Below are 27,980 nucleotides of genomic sequence, written 5' to 3' on the forward strand. Positions count from 1 at the left end.
TTTTCAGTCACTCTGTAGTTAACTTTAATTTAAATAAAATTAAACAGAAATTAAACTAAAAATTCCAAAAATATTACGATTCTAAATTGTAATTTTCAATTAATATTAAATAACAGATGCATCACGAAATTTATTACATAAACACATATGTAATAATGCCTATTAAATTACATACACACATTTTTAAAAGTGCATAAAATTTTATTTCACTAACTTCTGACTTTTTTTCATATTTTTTTAGTGTTATTTTTTCAAACTTTTTTACAATCATAACTTAATAATTATTTATTAATAATCAATATATTTAATTAACATTTTTTTTTATTAATCAATATATTTAAATTAAAAAAAAGTTAAAAAATAAATTTAAAAAAATCAGATGAAGTCTGATTTCAACCGATGTGCCTTCCCTTTTAAGATCCAAATATTTTTTTAATTAAAATTTTATTTAGCTATAACTCTGGAACGAATGAAAATAAGTACCACTTATGATATATTGTTGAAAACCCTCAATGAGGACTTATTACTACAGTTAAGAAAAAGTCCAAAATCCAGATTTTTTTGGTATTTTGGGCTTTTTTTGAACACTTTTGGTTCAGTCAATTGCAATCAAAAGGGGAGGTGCACAATTAGATGTTACAACAGTCCTAAATCCAAAATTTCAACATCCTATGGCTAATCGTTTTTGAGTTATGCCAGATATGTACAGACATCATGCCAAAACTAGTCAAAATGGATTCAGGGATGGTCAAAGTGGACATTTCTGTTCTGAAAACCAACATTTTTTGTCATGTGTAATACTTCCTTTACTTCATACAAGGAAGTAAAAATAAGAAAAGTAACTGACATATAATTTATGTGATTTGATTTTTTATTTATATTTTAATAAATGTGCTCTTGAATAATAAATAGTATGTTCATAGCAATGAAGCTGATAATGGTAAGGCAAAAGTTTGGACAAAATTAAATTATTTAAATAATGAGATGCCTCAAGAAATTGATTTCTTAAACGAAGCAAGATATCATTTACAAACAGATAATTCTCTCTTAATAAACAGTATTGAAGAAAATGATTCTGGATTATATTCTTGCCAAGAAAATATAAATCAAAAAGACAGTGAGAAAGTATATGCTTACTATATTGATGGTAATACTATTTTGGTGAAAACAAATTTATTAGTAGATGTATCTTTAGCTCTTAAATTAGTTATTAACTAGGATATGAGTATAAAAATCTAATGGAAAACTATAAGTTTATATAAAATAAATAGGTGAATATGTCTCAGGAATGTTTGATAGTAAAAAATTTTTTATGCAACTGCCTTGACATGTCTATAATTGATTGATCTAGCAGAGCAGAACAGCTGTTGAAATTTTTTAACAATGATTTGTGTGTTGAGTACTTTTTATAGAATTAGACATCAGAACTGAACACCTAAAAGTAACACAGCACTGAGATTTACAAGTTATATAAATTAAAAAGTCAAGATGTTTTAATAAACTGTCTTAAGCTTTTTGTGAAAATTTTCAATAAGAATTTGTCTAAATTAATTTTTTTATCCTTTCAAGAATTTTTTGTTTAAGAATACTTTTCATAGTACTATTTTGTCCATTATGCAAGATAAAAAATTTGACAAAAAAAAAGTGTAAATTTTATTATCTGAAAGTATGTAACCAATTACTATACTGTATTAATTCTAATTTAGAAAATAACAAAATGACATGCAAATTTTATCCAAAGTTCATTTAGTGAACTAAAGCGTAACATTCATAGACATCCTGCTTTCTGTTTGTCACACCATATTGCAATATAATTCCTGAAGAATGCAATAGATCTCCATTATACTGTCTTACCTGATGTTAAGAAAAATAACAGCAGTAAGAAATAATATTTTTATTTTAAATATTAATAAATATATATTTTTTTAATTACTATTATTACATACATTTTTAAATGAATAAAAATATTAATAAATTAAGCATTAAGGTGATGATATCTGGCCTTGCATAAGTTGGCTTACATCTAGGTAATCTCTTGTGTCTATTTTCTTTTAAAATATGTATATCTACAATTCATTATTGGTTCATCAATCGAGGATAAGGTATAATAAGGGCGTAAGATGATATAGCCCTTTTTTAGGAAGGGGCTTTTGTTTTTATCTCATAGTGTTGTTGATTTTCCAGCAAAACTTTAATTTCATTTCTTAGCGAAAGTCAATAAATTCAATCAACTGATGTATGAGAAAAATCATACTGACATCCGATTTGTCTAATGTTTCATTTCCTGATTTGAAAGGGCAACATGACAATACATTTTTTAATATTTGGCTGTTTGTAGAATAATTGCAGCAGATCTACAGCTATCCCACTATGGTCATAACAATTCTCAAAAACAATATTTTGAAAACCCTAAACTGACATAAAACATTGTTATTCTTACCTTTTCAAAAATATTATTGGGAGAAAACTGAAACATTAAAAGTAAGTTATAAAATATATAATTAATATTTTAAGCACAATACAAACTATAGGTTTCATAAGCCATGCTCAGATTTTTGCAATTACTGTGCTAAATGAATAACAAAACTCAGAATTAACCCAAATAAATTACTGTATTTTAATGTACACAAAAGAAAGGCTAGACAATATAGGAAATAAAAAATATTAGGACAATAAGAGCAAGATATTAGTTCTAGACTTTGGTTATCCTCAAAATTTGCTGTTGTCTAAAACCAATGAAACTGTTCAGTTTTACAAGTGGCTTTTGTGAGTGTATTCTGCCAGAACAATGACAGTGTTTTTTACTACTTTTTAGAGATTGGTTCTAAAAAAAGTCCCAATAGTGTTTGTATACAATTTCATTAATTACAGACAATGAATTTGAAGTCCAGTAGATTGTTTTCATGACTGTCATTGCTTGAGAATAAAACAAAAATTATTCATGACTATATTTTGTAATTTGTTTCTTGTGAAGTTTAACAGTACATTTATACACATCTTTCCAGTAAGAGAACACTCTTTTAATCAATATGAACGTAACTTTGATTATGAAATACAAAACTAAGAAAAGAAGAAAGTACACACCATTCAAAAATATGATACTCAGTGAAAATCATCAGCATCTATCCCCATTTTGTAATGAAATATGAGGTAAATATTATAACTGATTCCAAACAATAATGGTGTATAAACCTTTGGATTCTAAGCATGCATTTAAGATTCAATCTTATAAACTTTTACTTAAGCCAACAGGAGGAGTTTTAAGGTGGTACAACTTATGATAATTTTTTTACATTCATTTTAAATATTTTAAGAAAAATGATTCCAATGTAAATCTGGATTGTGAGTTACTAATATGTGAACTTGTGCAATTAAATACAGCTAAAGAAGAAGACATGCATGGTTTATCTAAATTTTTGGATCCAGAATATGTTTGGTATAATCTTCTCAGTAAAGCTCAACATGAGAATTTGAAAGAGGTTAATGAAAATATAGGAGAATGTAGTGAATATTAAGTTTTTAATGCATAATAAAACTGTCATTTTTCTTTTCAGTAAAGAAAAAATAAATATTGACAGTGGTTTTGTATTCAACTATTTTTTTTAATTTTTGTTCACGTTCTTGCAGGATTTCTGTCATTAAAAATGATAATAAATATATGGCTTGTTCATTATTATGTTCTCTCTTGTGTATGTGTTGTATTGATTAATATGAATACAATATAACTCTATGTAGGCTTACATTTTTTGACAAAAAAACAATTTTTTGTTAAAGGGATCAATAAAATGCCGATCTCCATGAAATGTGCTTATAGGAGCATTTTTTAAAAAACAATATTATAATACTAAGTAAACCAAATGAAAATGTATTTATTGTTTAATATTTAAGAAAGTTTCTTAAATAAGTTAAGTCTCTTATTAACTTAAGTTAAGTTACTTAAATCAAAGTACCATTTTTAAATGGTTTCAAAGACTTAAAAATTAAAACTAAAAATGATACAAAAGTGAAATTTCAATTTGTTTTCCCAAATCATGGACGTCTGGAATAGGCCCATTTTACATACACCAATTATACATATCTCAAAATTTTCCTACAAATTTCATGTTTTTTCATTATTACTATGTTTTCTGTAGCCTAAAAATTCTTTCTAAATTTTTTTTATGGTGATCCCAAAATAACATTAAATACAGTGCATGAGATATCAGTTGACAATAAAACAGTGTATTCACTTTTCATCACTAAGCTTAATACTAAGATAAGAGAAAAGTATTTGAGTTTGTTTTTAGGAAATGAAATCATTTTGGGCATTAAAAATGTCCAAAAAAAGTCTCTCTCTCTCTCTCTCTCTCTATATATATATATATATATATATATATATATATATACATACTAGCTGTACCCGCCACGCTTCGCTGTGGCACATTGTGGTTGCATGGATGAGGAATGAGAAACAAAACAAAGCATACGTTTCATAGAAGTTTAATTTTGCAATACTTGTGGATATACAATATTTTTTGTTTTTCCACTGTCTGCGTAGATATAAAGACTATAAGGTTTGCCGACTCGGGAACACGCACATACAGTTGTCCATGTGAGAAGCAATCCGAATCTAAATCTAAACCACACAATTCTAAAGATTGACCTTGAGCTTTATTGATTGTGATTGCAAATGCTAATCGAATTGGGAATTGCAATCTTTTAAATTGAAATGGTGTATCGGTGGAGATCATGCGTATTCGAGGAATGAAGACATCTTCACCTTTGAAAGGCCGCGTTAAAATCGTTGCTTCCACTACGTTATTCATCAATTTCTTAGCTGCAAGTCGCGTGCCGTTGCAGAGTTTTGGCTGATTAATATTCCGCAACAGGATAATTGGCACACCTATTTTCAATTTTAATATGTGTGGTGTCCCTGGCAGATCAAGTGAGTTTAAAAATTCCGTTGGATAATTAACTACTTCTACTTCTACAACGGTGTCTATCGACTTATATTTAATTTCCTCACTTTGAATGCTGGATTGAATAACATTATTAAGTTGAAAATCTTTATTCTTGGCGGCAAGGATAGCTCATTCACTGAGCCAATCGTGATTTCTATGAATAATTTGAATATCAGGAAATACTTTTTAGATCAGTTCTTCTTTCGATGTTACTAAATTACAAAAATTATCAGGAAATGATATTCGTCGACGTCTCATCGACTGGCAGCTGTCCGTTTCCAATGTCCAGTAACTGTCGTGAGAATACCTCAGCTGATGGAACATTCTGCAACTGGACACGCGTATTTGTAGACAACTGCAACGTACGTACGTGTCGCCATAGTGTTGAATATTTCAGGCAAGCATTTATTTCGTCTGCTGGTGTCGATCGAGAAATTACAGGCAATGTTTGCCTAAAATCTCCTGCGAGCAATATCAAAGCATTCCCGAATGGTTGAACGATTCCACGCAAATCTCGTAACGATCGATCAAGAGAAAATTATCTCAAATGATCTGAGAAAATTAAACGTAAATTCATTTTTATTGTTGGTCTCTCATTGCACTATAGAAATTTTCCTTCAGTGAGATCTTTCATTTGATACTTTACAAGAAACAGTGTAAAAGTATCTGGTCTAAAAACAATTCTAAACAAACAAGATTTATTTTAATTTTGTTTAATAAATCATAAAAAATATAATTTGACTACCTGCAAAAAACAATATTTTATTACTACTAATCAAATTTAGAAACATTTTTTACTTTTAGAATATTGCTAAAACGTTTGATAGAACTGACAGGACCATGATAGAAGTTTTTTTTGTACAAGCAGAGTAGATATGATGATGCTAGCAGGATTTAAGTTTTTATAAATTCAGATGTATAATGAAAGAAATATAAATGCTAACAGGAGTATTTAACTTCTTTAAATATTAGGAAAAAACTCTGTAATCTAGTTTGTCTGATGATTTGTAACAATTTTCTGACCCTACTGCCATACTGACTGCCATGACATTTGTCCAAGGAAAAAGGATAAGGTAAGGGGAGAGAAAAGGAAGAGGTCAATCAACTTACAGAGAGACTACCTCTGATGAAAATTGATTGGGTTAGCTTATGTCTTGTCAAGGGCCAAAACAAATGTACTGTATATATTAAAAGTGTTTCCTGGTCAATATTATACACAGGATTTATTTACCTTATTCATTCAAATTGAATTAAACTTGCCGAAAAGTTCTGCCAGTCGCAAAATCAAAGTGTGTAGCAACTTCTCCTCCTTGGGAATAATCATAATTCTGAAATCTATTATCAGCCTGATAGAAAGATCACTCTACATTATATATATCAAAGAAGGACCATATCTTAACACACAAGGACCACATACATGAATATTTTGAAATATATAAAAACACAAATAACACAAATAAACAGACACAATTCAAATCTAGTGCATTTTTTGACCACATTATATAAATTATATGTAAATTTATATTATTATAAATATTATTGGTAAATATTATAAATTTAATATATATATTTATATGTCCGCATAACTCAGCAGAATGGTCAGCAATAACATAAGATAATGTCAGTACGAAAACAGCAATAGCATTCACTGAAATTGGCTGAAAGGGTGACTGAGAATGTTATGACAGGCTTTAAAGAAAATTGTATTTATTAAAAATGATTTGGTTAGTCACAAAAGTCTTAAATAATCATCTGTTATGTTGCAGTATTATAGTTATTATGTTTTTTATACTGTAGTTGTTTTGACGTCATTCATAAGCAATATTGCATAGACGTATGAATAAGGGAAAAATACAGATATGTTCAGTAAGGTGTCTCAGGTAGATTATCTTTGATCACTTTAGTTTTGAAAACAAATAAATAAATTTTACAGTCACTTTTAGGAAACAGGTATATTAAAATTTTTAAGGACTTTTTGTGAAGATTTAAATATACTTAAAGAAATTCATTTATTAGATGATGAATTTAAAATAAAATTGAAACTAATAACACTGATTACAATGATTTTGTTAAATGAGAGTGAATAACTGGTTCTTACAGTATTTTTCACGCTAATTTCAAATATGAAATCAGAATTCTTCTATCAGGCTTAGTTTTTTTTATATCCATCATTCTTATTTTCAGATAGTATCATGAATGAACACCATAAGCAGAGCATTTTGTGAACATATTTTATTGTATTATTTATCAACTAAATAGATTTATTTATTTATTAAAATCTCTTAATTGTTGTCACATTGATTAGTTAGACATTAGTCATCATGTTTATTATTTACACATTAATTAAAATGAACAAGAATGAAACTTATTCTTCCTGTATTCATCTTACTACAAACATATCATCCACTCATTAGTTATTTCTGTCATTATTATATTTACTTATAAATTGTCATGCAGACTTAAGAAATAGTTTTAATTCTCATTCAAGTGTGAGTTCTCGTGTGAGTAACGTTAGTTTTGTAGCTGGCTTTTGTATTTGAGGATTTGTTCAGTAAATTGAGTGTATGTTTATTAAATTAGCGTGTTTACAAAGTGTTTCTTTTTAAACAATATCAGTTATTGTCATGTATTAACAGTGTCTCGCAGTTGCATTAATTACCCAAACAATTTCTGCTACCTCCAGGGTGAGGTAACATTGAAGTCTTAGAAAAGAAATATAACTCCACTGTTAAAAAAGTCATATATGAACTGTACTTTGAATGTAAATTAGGTGATAGGACAAATTTTGGACTCCTCATATTTGCTGTGTTTCTTGTGTAACATTGTTGACTGGTTGGCTAAATGGATCTCATCACGTGCAATTTGCAATTCCAGTGGTTTGGAGAGAAGTGAAGGATCACACCATAAACTGTTATTTTTGTGTTATAGAGATATCTGGGATAACAGCTAAAACTAGACGTACTGTTAAATACTCTGATATTCCCTCTGACATGCGGCCAGTGACACATAGCCAAGAGCTTCCAATTCCAGTACCACCAGAAACATGGAACTTAGATGAAGGATGAAAATGTCAAATTTTGTGCTGACTTATCAGGCGATAAAGAAACAGATCCAAACTTTTTAGAATATAGATATACTGAGCCCCATTTAATTAATTGGTCAGAATAAATGATATGAATTGGTTCGTGATCTAAATTTATCAAAGAATCAAGCAGAAATACTGGCATCAAAACTGAAAGGATGTCATCTTTTACAACTGAACATTAAAATAAGTGCTTTCCGTGACAGACAGTCAGAATTTGAACATTTCTTCTCTCAGTACGAAAGCATAGTATAATGTAATGATATGGACTCTTTACTGGAAGCTTTGAGACATATGTACCATCTTGATGAATTGACTCGTCAAAGCTTAGTTTGAAAGCTGTTCTACTTCACATTGGAAATAGATATCCATCAATACCATTAGCATACACTGTTCACATGAAGGAGTCTTATGAAAATATAAAAATTGTATTGAGCAGGATTCAGTATGAGAAATATTTATGGCACATTGTGGAGATCTGAAAGTAATAGCACTTTTACTTGGACTGCAACTTGAATACAATAAGTTGCATTTGCTGTTGCTTTTTACGTGAGTGGGACAACAGGGAGGGGAAAAACCATTACATAAAAGAACAGTAGCCAAAGAGAGAAGTACTGACTGTAGGAGAGAAGAATGTTGTTAGTCAGGCATTAATAAAACCAGAAAAAGTTTATCTTCCACCACTATGCATTAAGATAGTTTTATTCAAAAATCTTATTAAAGCAATGGATCGTAATGATGCAGGGTTTCAGTTTCTAAAAAAAAAATTCCCTAATATAAGTGATGCTAAAATAAAGGAAGGTATATTTGTTGGACCACATATAAGAAAACTAATGAGTGACCTGGCGTTTGAAGAATCCTTGAATGACTTGGAGGGTGCTGCATGGAAATCATTTCAAAATGTGGTAAACAACTTCCTTGGAAACTATAAAGTCAATAACTACAGAGAACCTGTGAGTGAACTCCTTCAAAACTACAAAGTATTTGGGTATAACATGTCACTTCAAATCCATTTTTTACAACTAACAATCTTGGTGCTATCAGTGATGAGCATGGAGAATGCTTTAACCAGGAGATATCTGGGATGGAAACATAATACCAGGGAGAATGGAACTCAAAAATGTTAGCTGACTACTGTTGGAATCTAAAGAGGGAACTACCTACAGAAAATTCAAAAGAAATAGATTTTAGGTGAGTTCAAAATGCATGTAATGTATTGTCATATTGTGTTCACCATACATTTTTTGTTTCAAAAGAAATTTCAATTACAAAAAACTGAGTCCAATAGAAAAAATCTGTTAACATATATGAAATCAGCATAGAAAATATTAAAAACTAGCCATTCACTTTCATTTAACAATCAAAAAACTAAATTTTATTGACCAGTGTAATTATAATAAACTCAAGGTGATTACTACATTTAAGATGTGTTGTGTTTGCTAGTAATTCTACCTAATAAGTATAAAAGTAAATTCTTTTTATCAAGTCTTGTCTAGCATTTGTGTTTTATTTATCAAAGATATATGTATTTTAAAAATCTAAAAATATAAAAATGAACTCTATGTATGTAAGTGTTGTTAATATATTAATTCTATGTATCTATGTAATATATTTCAGTGGTGATGGTAGAATTATATGATCAAGGAAACACTGAAAATTGGAAAGCTTATGTACAAAAATTTATAATACCAATGAAAGAAAAATTTCTTCAGTCTGAAAATGAAGAATATATTTACTTGAGAAATATACTCAGAGTTCAAATGAATATAGTTAGTGAGTGGGAAAAACAACAAGCATGCGATGGTTGTACACAAATTTCTAAACGCAAAGCTTTTTGCCGACTTAGACCTACTCATAAGGAAAAAATGGTAATTGATTCACACTGAACATAGTACTATAATATGACACAGATATTTTCAGGTTTTTTTAATTAAGTTACTAACATTTTATTTTAATTGCTCAACTCTTAATATTTATCTACAGTCTGCCTATTAAAATAAGACAGTTTTAATAGAAATGTTGTAAACTAGAGCAATTAAAAAAAAATTAAACATTTTACTTAAAAATTTAAAGTTAGTTGCCTATTTTGCATCAGTATTGAGGAAACAATAAACATACACTGGGCGTTCAAAAAAGAATATCGGAATTTTAATTTGTTATATCTCTTGTATGACATATTGATTTAAGGTTGGAATCTGAGAGCATAGAGGAATGGTTTTAGTTGCGCATATGACAGGGTCACTAACAAAGGTGGTGACTCCTTAACAGAAAACTTGGGTTTTGCAGTTTGGTAAATGTAAATTTGTAGTTACAACTCAATGCATGCCAATGGAAAGTTTAATTGTATTTTTTCAAGTGATGATAACTTTCATCAATGGCATAATCAGTTTGAAACTACCAGATGTCTGTGTAAAGGGAAGAGTACGGGATGGCCAAAGATGTGTGAAGAAGATGTACATTGTGTTAGGGACTCTTTCCTGCATAGTCCTAAAACTCTGTTAGGAAAGCGAACTAGTAATCCCAATGATGACAGTATGGAATGTTTTAAGGAAGCACTTTCATATGTGTCCATACCATTTATAACTGTTTCAGGCTGTGAAGCCAACTATGTTCTAGCATGATGATGACTTTTTGATGGTATTGTGTTTAGTAATGAGTCTACATTTTTCATCTTAGTGGAAAAGTTAACATGCATTATGTCCATAACTGGTGGTCAAAAAATCCCCATGAACCTTATAATGCTAAAGGAATCTCCAAAATTAAATTTTTCTGTGCAATATCCTAATGGCAAGTTTTCACGCCATCCTTTTTTGAAGTGATTGTAACAGGAGTTGGAGTTGCTTATCTGGATATTGTGCATAGATGACGTTCCTCAACTGCAAGATGGACAGTAGAATTTTATTTGGTAACAAGATGGTGTGCCAACTCAGTGGTATAACTCTGTACAGATCGGTTGACTGACAATTTCTCTGATCGCCATATCAGTCAGAATGGATCCGAATAGAAAGCTTCTTTGTGGTGGCCTTCCTTTGACTTCATCTGATCTAATCCTATGTAACTCTTACTTCTTATTAAGAATCTGATTTTATTAAGGATCTGTGTATGTGCCCCTGCTACTAAGTAATCTACCTGATTTGAGGCACAGAATCAAAGCAGTAACTGTTACTTCCATACCCCAGATGTACCAGTTATAGTTGTTGGTGTGCTGCATGATGAAAGATGCTCACAATGAACACTTTTAGGGAAAAACTGTAAGAGTTAATCAGTTATTTTATTTGTTAAGAAATATTATAATTTTAAAACCCCGATATTCTTTTTTTTAATCTGTATATCAGTGTTTTTCAACCTAGGGGGGGCATGATAACACTAAATGGGGGGCACAAGCATATTGAAAAGTAAACACTAAAAAAATTTATTTATTTCTGAAAGAAAACCAAAAAAAAAAAATACATTCTGACATAATAAATAATAAAATGCACATTTACACTAATATAATACACTTACAAATAAGATTGTATCAGTACTACACAAAATATTTAATAATTAACTTATCAGTACTGTATTAAAAACAAGTTTAATAATTATTCCTCCCTCTATGAATCATGAGACCTTGCCGATTGTGAGAGGGCTTGAGTGGTCGGTGATACAGAATAGCTGGACCAAAGGTGCAACCACATCGGAGAGGTATCTGTTGTGTTGAGAGCCAGACTAAGGAATAATTCTTGAAAGAGGGCAGCAGCTCTTTCAGTAGTTGTTTAGTTGTTAAGGACATAGGTTCAGAAGGACTTAAATGGTCATATCAACACTCAATCTTCTGAGTACTACTGCGCAACTGAAAGCAATGGAAAACTACAGCTGTTTTTTTTTCCAAGAAAATGTAGCTCTCTGCATTTTCATGCAACAAAGATGGAGGTGCCTTCTTTGGTAAAATATTCCGGAGATAAACTAGTACCCTGTTCGGATCTCTGGGTGGGGACTACTAATGGAGGGGTCAGTAGGAAATTAAAAAATAACATTCTATGAGTCGAAGTGTGGCATGTTAGAAGTCTAAATAAGGTTGGTAGGTTAGAAAATTGAAAAAGAAAATGGATAGGTTAAATGTAGATGTAGGAATTAGCGAGGTTCGGTGGAAAGAGGTAAACAACTTCTGATCAGGTAATTTTAGAACAAATAACTCAGCTTCAAATAAACGGAAGGCAGGAGTAGTAATTGTAATTAAGAAGAAGATAGAGAGTAGAGTAGTTAAAAATGCATAGTGATAGAATCATTTAGTAAGGATAAAATCAAAACCTAAGCCAACAACAATTGTCACATATATATGCCTAGAAGTGCCCATGATGATCATGATGAGGTAGAGTGTGTATACAAAGAAATTGACAAAGCAATTAAACACATAAAAAGGGAGCTTGGAATGTAAACAATGAAAAAGGCAAGGAAGGAAATATTATTGGTGAATACGGGCTGGGGAAAAGGAATGAAAGAGAGAACAGACTTATTGAGTATTGCACGAAGTACAATTTAGTAATTGCCAACATCCAGTTTAACAATCATAATAGAAGAATATATACATGAAAAAAGCCAGGTGATAATGCAAGGTATCAGATAGATTATATCATGGTTAAACAAAAAATTAGAAATCAACTCGTCGACTGCAAGCTTATCCTGGGGCAGACATTGATAGTGACCATAATTTAGTGATAATGAAATGTAGATTGGTGTTTAAAAACTGGAAGAAAATGTGTCAGATGAATTGGTGGAATTTAGAGAAGTTTGAAGAAGAGAAGGTAAAGAAGATTTTCGAGGAGGACATCGCAAGAGGTCTGAGTAAAAAGGTAAGATAGAAAATAAAGAAGAAGAATGGGAAATTGTTAAAAAGGAAATGTTTAAACCAGCAGAAGTGAACTTAGGTGAAATAAAGAGAACTGGTAGAAAACCTTGCATATCAAAGGATATATTGGAGCTGATGGATGAATGTAGAAAGCATAAGAATGCTAGTGCTGAAAAAGGTAAAATAAACTATCAACATTTAAGAAATACTATAATTCCATCACAAAAAGCTATCTTGAAACATCTTGGCATCCGGTCGGTTTTTCTCTTCTAGAAAAATGGCAATTTTCTCTTAATTCTAAAACATAAAACATTCCAAAAATTTCCCACATGATAATCATCTTGCTTCACAGTAAAATAGTAAATTTGAATGTACTGCACCATGTCTTTACAAATTGCAGAAAAGATTCTTGATTTTAGGGGTCTCATTTTTATATAATTTACTACAGTTACAACTGTCGTCGTTAGGACAATATTCAGACCAGACTCTTTTCTTTGGAAGCCAGAGCTTCTCTGTGGATCATGCAATGTGTTCACACACTATGGAGATTCTTGTTTCATACATGCTTATATACTTTGGAATCTTCCAGACATTGAACGAGCACCATTGGTGCATACTCTGACACAATTTTTTCATTCTCTGTTTGCCTCATTTATAAAATCATTAAAGATAGCAAATAATGCGACTGCTGTTGCTTTGAGTTCTATTGGTTTGCAGAAAAGTAGTTCTTCTACTGCTGACATACCATCACAATATCGAACACAGACAATGAAATGAGCATCTTTATTGCTATCTGTTGCCTGATCAAGCTGAATTGAAAACAATTTGTCATGCAACTTCCCAAAAAGCTGATGTAGTACATTTTCAGCTATATCACCAATTCAACAGACAACAGTATCATTGATAGCGGTATGGACTGCAATTGTTTGGAAAAATTATCTCCAAACTGAGCTTCTACAATCTTAATTGCAGCTGGCACAATAAGCTCTTCACCAATGGTGTGAGGTTTTTTTACATCTGAGTATTTTATATGAAATTTTGTAAGAGGCAAGTAAAGCTATTTCATTCACAGACAAAGTTTTTTTAAAAGCTTATATGATTTTAATTTTAATTCAAAGAATTTTCAGGGTTTGTTAACATACTCACTATGAAGCATTTCCAAATGTTTAAGTTTATTAGGTTTCATGTTGTCTGCTGCCAAAATGACACTCAGAGGCCTTTCTTCTTGATTTACTTCAGTAATGGTAAACCCAAAATTGAAGTATTCTTGAGAATATTTTCTTGATTTTATTTTCGGAACCATGTGCACTTGTTGATGCTTCACTATCTTAGAAGGTAGTGAAGCATCAACAAGATTGTAAGTGATTGTAAGATTGTGTGTGATTGTAAATGAGTATTAGAATGCTCACTTACAATCACTAAAAAATTTATCCATGATTCTGTATAAATATACTGCTGTGAGTAATTAATATCGTGAATTGTGCAATTAACATTCAAATTACAACATACACATTCACGACAGACTCGACAGCGATAGAAGGATCGACTTTGAGACTGGCTGGAATTGAATGAAGTGCAGCATTTATACACATTTGTGCAGACATTCCAAAATGTTTGAGACAAATCGGAACTTCTCGCAAAGCCACAAGAATGTCTGATATGGTGAACATAAGACAGAGAGCAATAAAGAGATATTGGTTCTCGTTTTGTCAATGCAACGGATTGGTGTTGCCAAATATCAATAGATTTACTTATTCTTGGTAATTTTTAAGGTTTGTAATTAAGGTTGTAGTGTTGCTTTAGCATCAAAATATATTATTATTATATGCAATGTTATTGTTTGAGAGAGGGGCACAATGAAAATTATGATTGAAAATTGTCGTAAAAATTGAAAGGTTAAGACGCTGCTGTATATTAATAATTACCTAAATTATCTAAATTCTAGTCTAAAAGACTAGAATATAGAACAGCATTTTTTATTAACATACATTTCAAATTAATTTTATGGAATTTGATTTAATTTAATAAAAAATAAACTGTTATAATATTTTAATTAACACTTTGGTGGAACAGGAGTAGCATGTTTGTTCTACTTGGGCATTTGTTATTCAGTGTAGTGTGCTTGTGACTCATGGAATATCTTTGGATTGATTGACTAAAGTCTAAAAAATTTATAATAATCTCAACATAGTTAATACCTTCATTAGTAGTTGGAGACTTGAAGATAAATTTAAAAAAAATTGAAATTGATAGATAATTTAACCTTCAACTGGTGAGGTGATGTCAAAATGATGGTGCAGGTCTGGTCACTATGTGATTACCCCTCCTTAAACACATAATGAAACGTGTTTTGCAGTAGCTGGTTCTTTTTTAGTTATAATTAGATTGTTGTGCAGTGAGAGTTTTTACTGTGCCTGTTTTTTCTTAATCAAGTGTCTGATTTCAAACTGATGTATGCTCACCATTCATGTAAGTACAATTTCCTTTTGTAAAATGATCAAATAATTTTTTGCTTAAATATAAATTTCTTTACATCTAGTTTCAATTTTATTAGTAAATTGTATAAATTTTTTCAGTGTAAAAATTAATATGAATGATTAGAATTTCAAAGAAGCAATTCTTTGTGAACTGGATGGATGGGAAAGAGAGGATTCACTTTCCCATCCATCCATGAACCAGTTACAGATCAAAATAGGGAACAAGGTAAAAATGATAATCAAGAATGGGCTACAGTTGAAAATTGAAAGGTGGTTGCTGTTGGAAATGAGGAACAGAGGTTGACCAAAATGACTGTATTGTCAGCAAATGTGATGGAGATTCTGAGGTCGAGGTTTCAGGAGGTGGTGGAAATTAAGGGATTGATAAACATGGGGAAGTAGATGAAAACATTTATCTGAGTAAATCCAATTTTAGATGGTCTAAAATAGAACTGAAAAGAAATGCCCGAGTTGCAGCACAATATATAACGAATTGGTAACAGGCACAACATTCGAAATGAAAATGAAATTGGAGTATGGAATAAACTATTTTCCAACAATATTTTACATACTACTTTAAATTAGACAAATAAAAAACTGCTTTCTTTGAGAACAAGATACAAAAATTCAAATATTATTGAACTGAATGACGTTGATATTGTTGAATTGAAAGCACTTACAGGAATACTGTTTCTTATAGCAATATTCAAATGTAACTGCAAAAGCATAGACTCAATTTTATCTACTGATGAAACAGGCTGAGAAATCTTTCGACTGGTAATATCAAAAAAGCGATTTTTAGTGTTACTGTTCTAAGATTTGACTTTTGAAACAAGAGCTCAGAGGAAAACCACTGACAAAGCAGCATTGTTTATAATAAAATTTTGACATTTTTATTGCTAACTGTCAGCGCATTTACAACTTCAGTTCAAATGCTTGTGTAGATGAAATGTTAGTCCCATTCCGTAGCAGATGTGCATTCAGATTGTTTATACCAAAAATACAAATAAATATGTAAAATTGACTAGACTTGCGAACTAGTTATTTATATAACACATACATTTACAGTGGTAAGGGTTCTGTTGGAATTGAATTGTCAGAAGAAGAAAACAAATTTTCTAAACCAACACAGTCTGCAATACAACTGGCAAAACCCCTTTATGGCTCAAATAGAAACATAACTGGCGATAATTGGTTTTCATCAACTGACTTGGTCAAAAAACTGGGAGGTAAAGGGCTAATGTATGTTGGCACCCTAAATAAAAGAAAATGAGAAATTCCAGCTGAATTTATCCCTAACAAAAAACAAAAAATTGGGAAAATTTTATATGGCTTTACTAAACAAATGACCTTGATTTCTTATGTGCCAAAATGTAATAGAGCAGTAACACTTATTAGTTCTCTGGATCATAATAAAGTTGATGACCTAAAAAAAATAAGCCTGAGATTATATCTTACTATAATGCCACAAAAAATGAGGTTGATAGTTTAGAAAAGATGTGTAGTAATTACTCTTGTATCCGGCGTATAAAGAGGTGGTCGATGGTTTTGTTCTACATTTGTGCAGTGAATATCCTATATCGCCTACCAGTTGCATGACATACAGTCTTATGACAGATGCTCTGACTATCTGAAAGTAGTAGCAATGAAGTTAGTTTCCACCCGTGCAACGTGAAGATTTTATAATAAAAGAATTTCTTGAGATACACAAATTTCATTAAAAAGAATTTCTAAATTTCAATAAGAACCTGAGGTACTTCCAACAACAATTTCTGGAAGGCTGCAAGACCGAAAGATGTGCAGTATCTGCCCTACAAAAAAGAAGAAATGGACATTGTATTTGTGCTACAAATGTAAAAACCCTGCATGTTTAGACTGAAAAAGATTTGCAGGAACTACTATGAAGACTAAACTACAACTTTTTTTTATTTTATTACTTTTTATTATTATCATTATTGCATTATATTTACCTGTATTTTTATATAATATTAATAAAATATAACTGTGTGATTTCAAATCTCAATAAAATGAAAAAAAGCAAAGGAAAAACCATCAACCTGAAATTATGACTTCCAAATTCTTTATTTCTTTTTATTTTTTTAATATGGCTTTCCTACTTTGGGATTCCAACACCAAATAACTTGAATTTGCAACCATGTGAGACTTTTTTTTTTGGCAATTCCTTTGAAATTACAGACAATCATGTAACTAAGGAAAAGACTGTAAATTAGAATTATTTCAGCCACCAATTACCTAGTTATCACATGTTCTAGAAGAAACCACCTTTATATTTTTCTCAGCATACTTATTCAAGTATGATCTCATCTAAAGGGTTAATTATTTTGAACTATGAAGTATTCTTTCAGCTTAATTATATTGTATTTTAATAAATGCTGTACAAATTGTATTCCAGGCTTTATTTAAGTGTATTGTAAATTCGTTTACTTAGGGCTGTAAATCAGTTGTGATTTACAGACAACCGCTCAACTTGTACATAATATTTTACTTCCTTGTTGGAATTTGGCTTTGGATTCCTCACTACTGTACATTTATATAAATTCATAAAACCTCCATTATTGCTTATATTTGTTGATGGTGAACATTCAGTCACTACTCTTTGTTTCGACCATACATATATTGGTTGAATTACAGTTTCTGTGAGTTGTTTGAAAGTTGCTCCAAACATTTTTTGTAGTGTAACATTATGTGGTTTAGTCAAACCCCTCAATCTCTCAAGTTCTTTTTTTTCATCATTCTATAGAAGTGTTTTGTTGTATTAAAAAATGGTTTAAAATATTAAAGATGTTTTAAAAAGCTTTATTCACTTAACAATAACTAAAATTAAAAATTATGTAAAAATTAATAAAAAATTAAGGGGTGTCAAAATGATGTCACCTAACCATATGTAATGGTGAAATGTCACCTCACCAATTGAAGGTTAATCAAATAATTTGAAACCAAGTGTAGCTAATGAAAAAGTTTTCAGAAAATGCTTATTTTTTACAATTTTTTAATAAAGTTTGTAGGATTGGTGTTGAATATGTTTAAAACCACTTGTATTTTTGAAGGATCAAGGATAATTACAAATTTAACAATGTATTTTAATGGCATCACAGATTTATTTTAATAACATGTGGTGTTATTAACTCTTATTTAATGTAATATTAATGCATTGTTAAAGAGTTCATAGTATAAATAAAATCCATAGAATAGAAACCTGGATTTCAATTTTTTATGGAGAAAATTCATTAAGTCATATCAAAACGTTGATGTCTATTCTCATCCAACAAAAGTGAATTTACAAAGATCTGATAATATAAAATTATTTGCTGGCTTTTTACTCAAAATAGGTTCAAGAATTTTAATTGTCAAACAACAAAAAAATATTAAGAACTATATTTTATGAAAATACTAATATAAATTATTTACTGATTTGTTGTTAACATTTAAATTAAATTTCAAGGTAAAATTTCATAAATCATCTTAAGTTATATCTTTTTCTAAATATAAGGTATTAAATATTAAAATCCATGAAAAAACTAAGATATTACAAGTGTTCTTTTATACACATTTTTATATTCTTAAAAACTTGTTCTGTTATAGAAAAGAATGTTTTTTCTGTTGTGAAATGAATGAAAAATGAGTAAGTTTCTTTCAAGAAAAAATAGATTTTGATAGCTAGTAATCCATACAGACATGTGGCAGTGAATTGTGTGCACTATGCTAGTAATATTCATGTTTGATTAAGTGTATGTGGTCCTGGGTATATGTATCAGGCTATAATAAAAATAACTGATTGAATGAAAATGGTACCACATCACTCCTCAGTCTGTAATTGCATACTTGTTATTTTTTAAGATAACTGGTATTTTTGGGCTAACTTTCATACATAATAGGTTTTCTATAATATTTTTGATAAGGCACCAAACATAAATATTGATGTAGTTAATATTAGATAAATTTGCATTGTATTTATAATAATAATAAATTATTTTTTAACAGGATGAAGAAAATATCAATTTACAAATGCTGACAATAAAAAGATTTTTAAGTATATATCAATTATCTTGCCATTCATTACAATTAAGTGCTCTATTTCCAAAAATAGCTAAAGATTTAAGTAACATACCTAATTTTTTAATAGTATCACATTGTAAAGGCCAATGCCAAGTTTCTTCAGGAATTCATCAAGCAAAATATCACGATTACTACAATCTAAAAGAATACGCTCATCTTATACTGACCTGTCCTGAGTAAGACCTTTAAAAATGTAATTTTTGTTTTTGCTTTTATAGAAAAATGTCCTATTGTAAGATATAAGGAATTTTTAATCATAACTGAAATTTACAATATTTTTATCCATGACAGTCAGCAATGGCAACTATTTTAAACCGTCAACTTTTTAAATGACAAAAGAATTAGATTTATGAAATATAGTGTTTTTAAAACTCGTGTAATAACATTTTCAGTCACTGATACGGCCATTATCTTCTGTAACTGGTGTTAATAATTTAACATTGGGATCATTGTCGTGGGTGTTTTACATATCTGCCGAATCCGAAAGAAAAAAACCACCATTAGCTGATGTCAGCGTGAGAACAGTAGCACCAATTCATGGCCAGAGTAGCAACTAATTATGATTATGATGTGAATTTTAAAACTATTTCATATAGTTTGTCAATTAAACGACCAGCTTTCATAAAAGTGTAACAATTTCTTCTCCAAGGATGTTTTGGTTCTAAGAGTACCTTTATCACTGGAATTGTTAATGGCGATCAGTTTCTACTACCGTTTAATAATTTTAAAGTTTTAGACTGTATCATGAAGTTTCCAAGAAGCTAAGTGAAGGATATTTCGCTCGGATTTGAGCTACCCAGGTGAAATGAGGTCGTAATGAAATTTGTAGGAAGTCAGTTAAGGAGCAGAATTGGTGATTATGATTTTTGACCTGCAAAAACGAATGAAATAAGTCTCAGAACAGTATCTGCAGTAGTTCTTGAGAAATCTGGGATGAAAACTAATAAACTAGGGTAAGAAATAAGTCTCAGAACAGTATCTGCAGTAGTTCTTGAGAAATCTGGGATGAAAACTAATAAACTAGGGTAAAAAATCCTTTTTTTTTATGTTTGGCGTACAATAACTTCGTGAAATGGGTAACAAACCCATAAAACTGTTAACAAAATTTGTAGAAAATTTAATCCTGAAAAAAATGGCAGAGATAAAATGAAATAAAACAAAGAAAAGTTAAAATTTTATTTAGAAACTGTACATTATTATATTTGTTCGAAAAGTACTTATTTAATGTCAACAAAAAAAAAACAAATTCTTCTTAGGTGATGTGAAAAATGTATAAGAACAAAATTTATTGTTAAACACTTCTGTTAAAGATTTTAAAAAAAAATGTAAATTACGCAACTGTAAAATAAAAGTAAATAAATAAAAATTTCTTAGACATTTTTTATTAATGACAAAAATACAATAAATTATTTGAAAAATTATTGTTTAAAAGTTAGTAATAAAATAACAACAGCTGATCAACAATGCGCAATACTGTATTAGTGTTAAAATAATTCAGTAAGATACATTAAGTATATCGGGTACTGACAGCACAGTTACGTTTCGTTAAGTTTTTGTACGAATTTTAGTTTGAACGTGATCGGTTTGCTATTAAAGTAATACTGTACTTATTTACAAGAGAGGAATATGCTGATATGGTATTCATTTTGGGTGTGTGTAATGGTGATTCTACAGCTGCTGCAAAAGAATGTGATATAAGTTTCCCGAATCGCAGGATAAATCTAAAAAAAAAAAAAAAAATAGCGCAACTTTTGGCAATCTTCGGGAAACAGGTTCCTACTATTCGTACCACTTGAACGATCTGCCCAACACGACACTGTTATTGATGAAATTATTATCAATACAGTTCAGCGCAGTCCAGGCGTCAGTACACGACGTCTGTCTGAGCGGATCGGAGTTTCGCATTCGATGGTTTGAAAGAAACTTAAACAAAACAAGTTTTATCCATATCATAAACAGCCAGTTATAACATCTACATCCAGAAGATGGTCCGCTTCGCTTGTAGCTCTGCAACTAGTGGGATACACATGGGCAGAAGCAGACCCTCAAGAAACTGTGGAATGAATTTTCAAGACTGGTTTAGCGTCTAATGTATGGTGTACTTAAAATGCTGCGGTCTACTTGCACTTTCTTCAAGAAAAATTGCTGCAACTTCTTGAAGATGTTCCTCTAGCGCTGAAACACTAAGTATACTACACTTTTAGCATGATAACTCGTCTACCCATTTCTATTTCCACTCACTGAAATCATAATTTCCCTGAAATAGATCAGTTGTGGAGGTCCATACCTCATAGATCAATACCTTTAAATTTTTGTGTCGGGGGGATTAATGAAAAATATTGTAAGCAAAACAAAAATACAAGAGGAATTAATTGTCTGCATTATGTATGCAGATGAGCAACTTAAGGAAATCCCTGAAGAACTAACTATAAAGAGCCACAAAAGCAGTACAGAAGTGTGCCAAGGAATGTTTTGAAAATGCCTGGCTCATTTCTGAATATTAATTATAAACTGGTATTTATAATACAATACGCATTGATCAAATGTACTATTTCTAAATAAAAAAACATTTTTCTAACTTTCCTTGTTTTATTCAACTTATCTTACACAATTTTGTTCAGAATTAAATTATCAGCAAATTTTGTTTAAAAGTTTTATGTGTATATTAACCATTTTAAAAAGTTATTGTACCTCAAATATAAAAAAACAGGGTTTTTTACCCCAATTTATTGGTTTTCGCCGCAGATTTCTCATTTCTCTGTGATATAAAGCTGTTACACAATGAGCTCCAGTAATGAAGCAATTATCAGAAGGTGCTAGCATGATGTCACAGACAAAACTATGGTGACTAACTAAATTCCATGGCATTTACCCAAAAAATAAAAAAATAAAGGATAAGCAAAAGGCTGGGTAGAAGAAAGGGGACTGGTGACTGAGAGTTTTGGATTGCCTCTGTTTGGAATAATTTGCTGCTGTCTTGCCTGAACCATTAATGCCAGTTCATAATTAATAATACACAATATGTAAATTAAAAATTAATTCTAATAGTGAGACAATCATTTATCATTAATCCTGGGATTTGATTGGTTGCAACCAAGAAGGGGATTATGATTATGATCATGATCATGGAAGGAATGTTGTGAATCTTGATTAACATGAGGTAAAGTTGAAATACTGTGATATTTGAAGAGTTTTTTCAAAATTTGTTTCACTTTCAGAGATAAATAAAAAGGTAAGTCAAAAATATTTACCTCCATGCATCTGTAATTAACAAAATTTGAAATATTGCAATGTTCAACCCATTCAATTTTAAAAAGTTGATTTTGTGGGCCAGTAAAAATTCAATAGAGTTTGGTACCTTCATGTACCCTAGGTTTCTTAGTCTTCCTTAAATTTTAACAGAAGTGTTGCCATGTAAACTGTTGTTTCTTAAAACACTATATTTTTAAGAACAAGAAAAAACAATGATAGTAAAGAATTTTAACTCTGGGTTTCAGGCCCTCTTTAATTCACAAAAATTAAATTATTACAAATTCAGACCACTCTTTTTTTCAAAGTGGCCTGCTCCTGGGTACAAATAAAAAACTTTATAATATATAAATTTTGAATCCTATTGCCCGGCTTGATACCAAAGTCCCCCAGCTCTTTTCATTAACAAAAGACTTAATACTTTGGTGATCAATCTGGTACATCTACTCATACATGTTTTGTTAGACAACATGTGAAGTGTTTTAATGTAAATGAATCATCACCTCGTATATTAAATACAATTTCAAACCAAATTATGGTGAAAAACATTGGCCTATACATAAATTATTCTAAGAAATATATGTTTGAATCTGTTTTCAATTCTCAAGTAAAAAGAGGAAAACACTTTACCCTGAGAATTTAATGTAACAATTGAATAAAAAATAAAATAAACAAGATTTTTATTATTGTTTACATATCAGTAATAACTTCTGATTAAATTCATTTAAGCTTTTCAAAAACAAAAAAAAATTGAATTATTCTCAATATTGGTTTAATTTGACCTAATATGTTTTTGCATGAATTCCCTGCCTATCAGTTTGATCCTGTTCCTATCTTAAGCTACTGAAAACTGCAACTATTTCTCCACGCAATTGTTCTGTGTTTCTAGCTTTCTATGCTGTTACATTCTGTGCTCTTCACATTACAAAGGAAAAAGCCTGGTTGGTGGTGTTATGTATGGTGATCAGACAACCAGTTAACAATCCTCTTCAAATCCAAAAGTGTAAAAATTTGGCTGTTATAAACCATGCGTGCTACATAAGACCATCATACTAAAACCATAGGTTTAGTCTGGTTTCTAGCAGGATATCCTAAATAAGAAAATTCTTGAATTCTTTTTTTGTTCTCAAAAAATTCATAAGCAATTGCAAAGGTCCTGGAGCTTTCTTTGGATTCAATACTTTTTGCAACTGGTAATGTTCAAAGCATTATGATGTAATATCATCCAAACTCATATTTTAGTAATATGAGTTGATATTCCTTGATATTCCTGGTTTTCTTGATATTGTTACACTAGGCCTGGACTATTTATAATAATTTGAACTAATTAGCTTAAAAATCAAATTCATATTTTTATTATTAAAGGAATTGATAACAGGTAGACATTTTCTGCCATCATTTGGAAAACCCAAGTCATTTAAATTAATTCACTTGAACTTTTTTTTGTTTTTATTTTAATGAATCAGTTTTCAAATTATGAGTACAGTAATTGTATTCAAACAAATGAAATATCAACTCATTCAAAATAAAATATTTAATATTTTATCAAATAAAATCTAATTTCATAAAAGTGAGAATTGCAAAGATATTTGATTTAAAAATTAAAATTTTAGCAATTTGAAATTGCAAAATTGACACACTTTGTTTATTTGTTAGATTATGTTGGTGTAAATACTTGTATGTATTCAAAATATTATTATACAATGGATAAATACCTAATTAGAAAATATTATTAAGATATGTAATCTGTCTTTAGTTATACATCTCTATTTACAAAACACAAGAAAACTGACAGGATTATGATGTGAGACAGGTCATTTTAATTCATCTGAACTTTTCTTCTTTATTTTCATGCTTTGAATCAGTTTTAAAAGTTTTATTACTACCTTGCAGAACATCCTGTGTAAGTAAATAATGAAACTAAAAATGAGAATATAACAAAATAGATATTGTTTGAAATAAAGATTTTAATTAACAATTTATTTTATTTATAATACTATAATTATTAATTAATTTAATTATTTAATTTTTTTTTTTAATTTTTTTTCACAGAACAACAGCTACGAGTCAAGTAATATGGCTTAAAAATGGAGAACAGCTTAAAGCTCGAAGTAATAAGAGTTCAAGAATAGAAGTGGATATTTTTGGAACACTGTCATTAAGTGGTATAGCATGGAGTGATGAGGGAAATTACAGTTGTTTTGTGGATAGTGTCCACATGCAAGATGTAATAATCAAAATTAAATCTTCTTTTTCTGATAATACAGGTAATGATGACAAAAACAGATATATATATAAAAATTGGCCTGAAAAACCTACTTACAGTCCTTCTGAGTGTTCTGGATAAATTCAGCTAATTCTTTTTATTCTGCTCAGAATGACCCACAGATATGTCATCAAGTGTTATTGGACCACAAACTTAGTCTCCTCCAAGAATTCCTCAAAAATTTACATTTATTACTTAAATGAGTAACTTTCCAATGTTATTATTCACAGGATAAACATTTTGAAGGTCTGTTGTTGCTTGATGACATACCTTCAAGCCATTCTCATGAGAATAAAAAAATATCAGCTTTGATCCATCCAGTAGAATGCCAACATAGAGAAAATAGGTTCTGAGCATGCATTTTACCAGTGTTAGGAAAGGAAGGAGTAAAGCAAGGGATCGGGGGTGAAATTTATTGTAACTGGAATTGGTTTTTAGCTGTTTTTTTTTTAATATATAGAATTAATTTGTAATAATGCTGTGGTGAATCAGCTCCACTAGGTTTTTAGCAGATATTTTAAAAAACATGATTACTTTATAATAAACTAGCTGACCCGGCAATGCTTCACTATTGCTAGATTTGGTATATATATTAAATTAACACAATTGAAAGTTTGATAAAACATTAAAAAACTGAATATTACAGGACTTCACAAAATTTAACCTTTCACTTTTACACTTTTCCCTATTTCTCTGTCTAACCTATTTATTTCCCAATTTCCGCCTTTCCCTTTTTCCTTTCCCATTTTCCTTTCCCATTTTCCCCCTTTCCGATTCCCTTTTTCATGTTTTTCAAATTTCCCTTTTTTCTCTTTCCCCTTTCCATGTCCCCTCTACTCTTTCTGTTTTCCTTTTCCTTTTTCCCTGTGCATAAATCGGTCCAGTAGTTGTTTAGTCTAAAGCAGACACACACACGAACGTTTTGTTTGTTTCGTAAATATATCGACATGGAAGCCACTTAGCGGGTATTATTTTGCAAAACTTTTATTTTCACGTAACTAATATACGAAGTCTGTAAAGTAATGAAACTAGTTTTTTTTGGTAGCCGAAGTGGCAACACACTAAAGTTACTCGTAAACATATGGATATACGAACAGCTGATTTATATTAGTATTACTATTTTTAGTGTATGTTGCCATATGAGACGTAAACAAATTTTTCATGAAACAAGTTTTTGTTGTGTGTTACAAAAATGAGTGATACTAATAATTATGAGCAACTAGTTTTGTGTAAAAATCTGTGAGAATGCTATTGAAACTTTTTTAAAATTGAAAAGGGGTTATGGAGGTTACGCTTTGTCACGAGCCCAAGATTTTAGGTGGTTTAAAGCATTTTCAGATGGCCGGGAATCATTTGCGGACAATCCATGCTCTGGAAGACCATTAACGTCAAAAAGTGATGACAATGTTGAGCAAATCAGAGACTTGATACGGTATGACCGGTGACATACAAACTCTGCTGCCTGTCGTTGGAAGCTTCTGGGTTTGAATCCTGGTTAGGTTTGGAATTTTTTTATGTTCCATTTAATCATTGATCGCTAAGACTGTAATTTAACAAAAGCCACTATTGCAAAAGGAAAAATAAATGTGAATGTTAATTGAAAAACATTAACTACATAATAGGTAGATCATACTTGTTTCAGTAGATACTATTCAATCATCTATTAAGTGGATGTTCCATGGCTAGGTTACTATATAATGGTTCATAACATTATAATACATATATCACACGATACAGTTTGCATTAAATATAAATTCAACTAGTATGCAAAACTGAATTGCCATTGTCAGTGGCAGGACACAGACGGACAGTTTAATTTACTGATAAACATAATTAGGTACGGTTAAATACTATAAAAAAATTAATTAAAAATTTCTTAACACTTTGGATTGTGTATAAAATTTTTAGCTATTTACAAGTAATAAATAAGTGCTTTTATTTTATTATATCATTGAATATGCTACAAAATATTTGAATCTCAGATGCTTGCTGGAAATTGAATAAAGACAATTTTTCAGCTGGAAAATACTGTAATGTTGTGATAAATTTGTGAACTGTTTAATAATAATAAATTGGCAGCTAAATATCCAATACAACCAGACTGTACTTGAACAGGACAACTACTGATTGATGCATGGCCTTTTTAATTTATAAAATAGTTTCAAAGCTACATTCATTAAGTGTCTATAATTTTATTTTGATTGATTTCAAATTGGTATAGTCAAATTTGTGTTGTATAGTTGATAAAAAAAGTTTATTGCAAAATACCCATCAGATCCAAAAATATCAGGGGCGTTATAAAAAATTATTTAATCAAAACAGCATTCAGTAGAGTGTTAAATAGGGGTTAGACGAACAAAATATTTGAATACATTTTTATCATCCATCTGATACTATTTTATAACTGTCTAAAGTTTACTTTTCCAAAAAAACTTCTGATAAACCATGTTTTTTCCCTCTTTTCAAGCTATCAAAAAGAAAATGGAAAATGTCATTAAAGTGGTTATTTTTATAAACTTTATGTAGAAAAGCTTGATGAATTTGTGCAATAAAATTTTTTTATGACAAAGTTACTTAGGAGTCATTTACCATGGTTATGGTAATGGGTAATAACCAAGCAGATGGCAATTTTGTATTGCTGTTGACAGTTAACGTTTTAATATAGAATGAATTCCGGGGTTTAAGGATATATCAGACAATATTGGAAAGCTGCCCAATGTATGTGATTATTTAAAAATATTATTATATTAGTTCAAGAAATGGATAACTTGATTGAAATTGTTTAGAATTTCTTTTTAACATTTTATCATTTAATTATGATAAACATTTGTTTCAGAATTCTTTTGGCAGAATGTATGCATCGGAATTATTTTATGGTTTAACCTTATTTTATTTTGTGCTGGTTTAACAATTAAATGCAAAAGAAGGCATCAATACAAAACATTAGATGAAATTTTAGAGGAAGAGGATCTTGAAAGAAAAAAGAAAAATAAAATGTTTTAAAAAAAAATTCAATTGTTAGTTACAAAAACATTAGGTAGAATTAATGTAGTATAAATTT

The 27,980-nt window shown here is 30.0% G+C and overlaps 1 protein-coding gene across 1 annotated transcript; it reads left to right on the forward strand.

Moving 5' to 3' along the window:
• The first annotated feature begins 944 nt into the window (after nucleotides 1-944).
• Nucleotides 945-27,980, forward strand: LOC142320270 (uncharacterized). Its single transcript, XM_075357970.1, has 5 exons — nucleotides 945-1,147; nucleotides 9,640-9,890; nucleotides 19,330-19,580; nucleotides 24,706-24,920; nucleotides 27,756-27,980. Exons 1-5 carry the CDS (start codon nucleotides 985-987, stop codon nucleotides 27,920-27,922), a joined length of 1,047 nt encoding a protein of 348 aa, XP_075214085.1. The 5' UTR covers nucleotides 945-984; the 3' UTR covers nucleotides 27,923-27,980.

This window comes from Lycorma delicatula, chromosome 2 (genome assembly GCF_047948215.1).
Source record: "Lycorma delicatula isolate Av1 chromosome 2, ASM4794821v1, whole genome shotgun sequence".
NCBI lineage: Eukaryota > Metazoa > Arthropoda > Insecta > Hemiptera > Fulgoridae > Lycorma > Lycorma delicatula.

Bases quoted from the DNA above. Each gene is read 5' to 3' on its own strand.
- LOC142320270 (XM_075357970.1), top strand. From the start codon at position 985: ATGCCTCAAGAAATTGATTTCTTAAACGAAGCAAGATATCATTTACAA. The intron at 1,148-9,639 runs GTAATACTATTT...AATATATTTCAG, and splicing joins ATATGCTTACTATATTGATG to TGGTGATGGTAGAATTATAT. The intron at 9,891-19,329 runs GTAATTGATTCA...ATTTTTTAACAG, and splicing joins CTACTCATAAGGAAAAAATG to GATGAAGAAAATATCAATTT.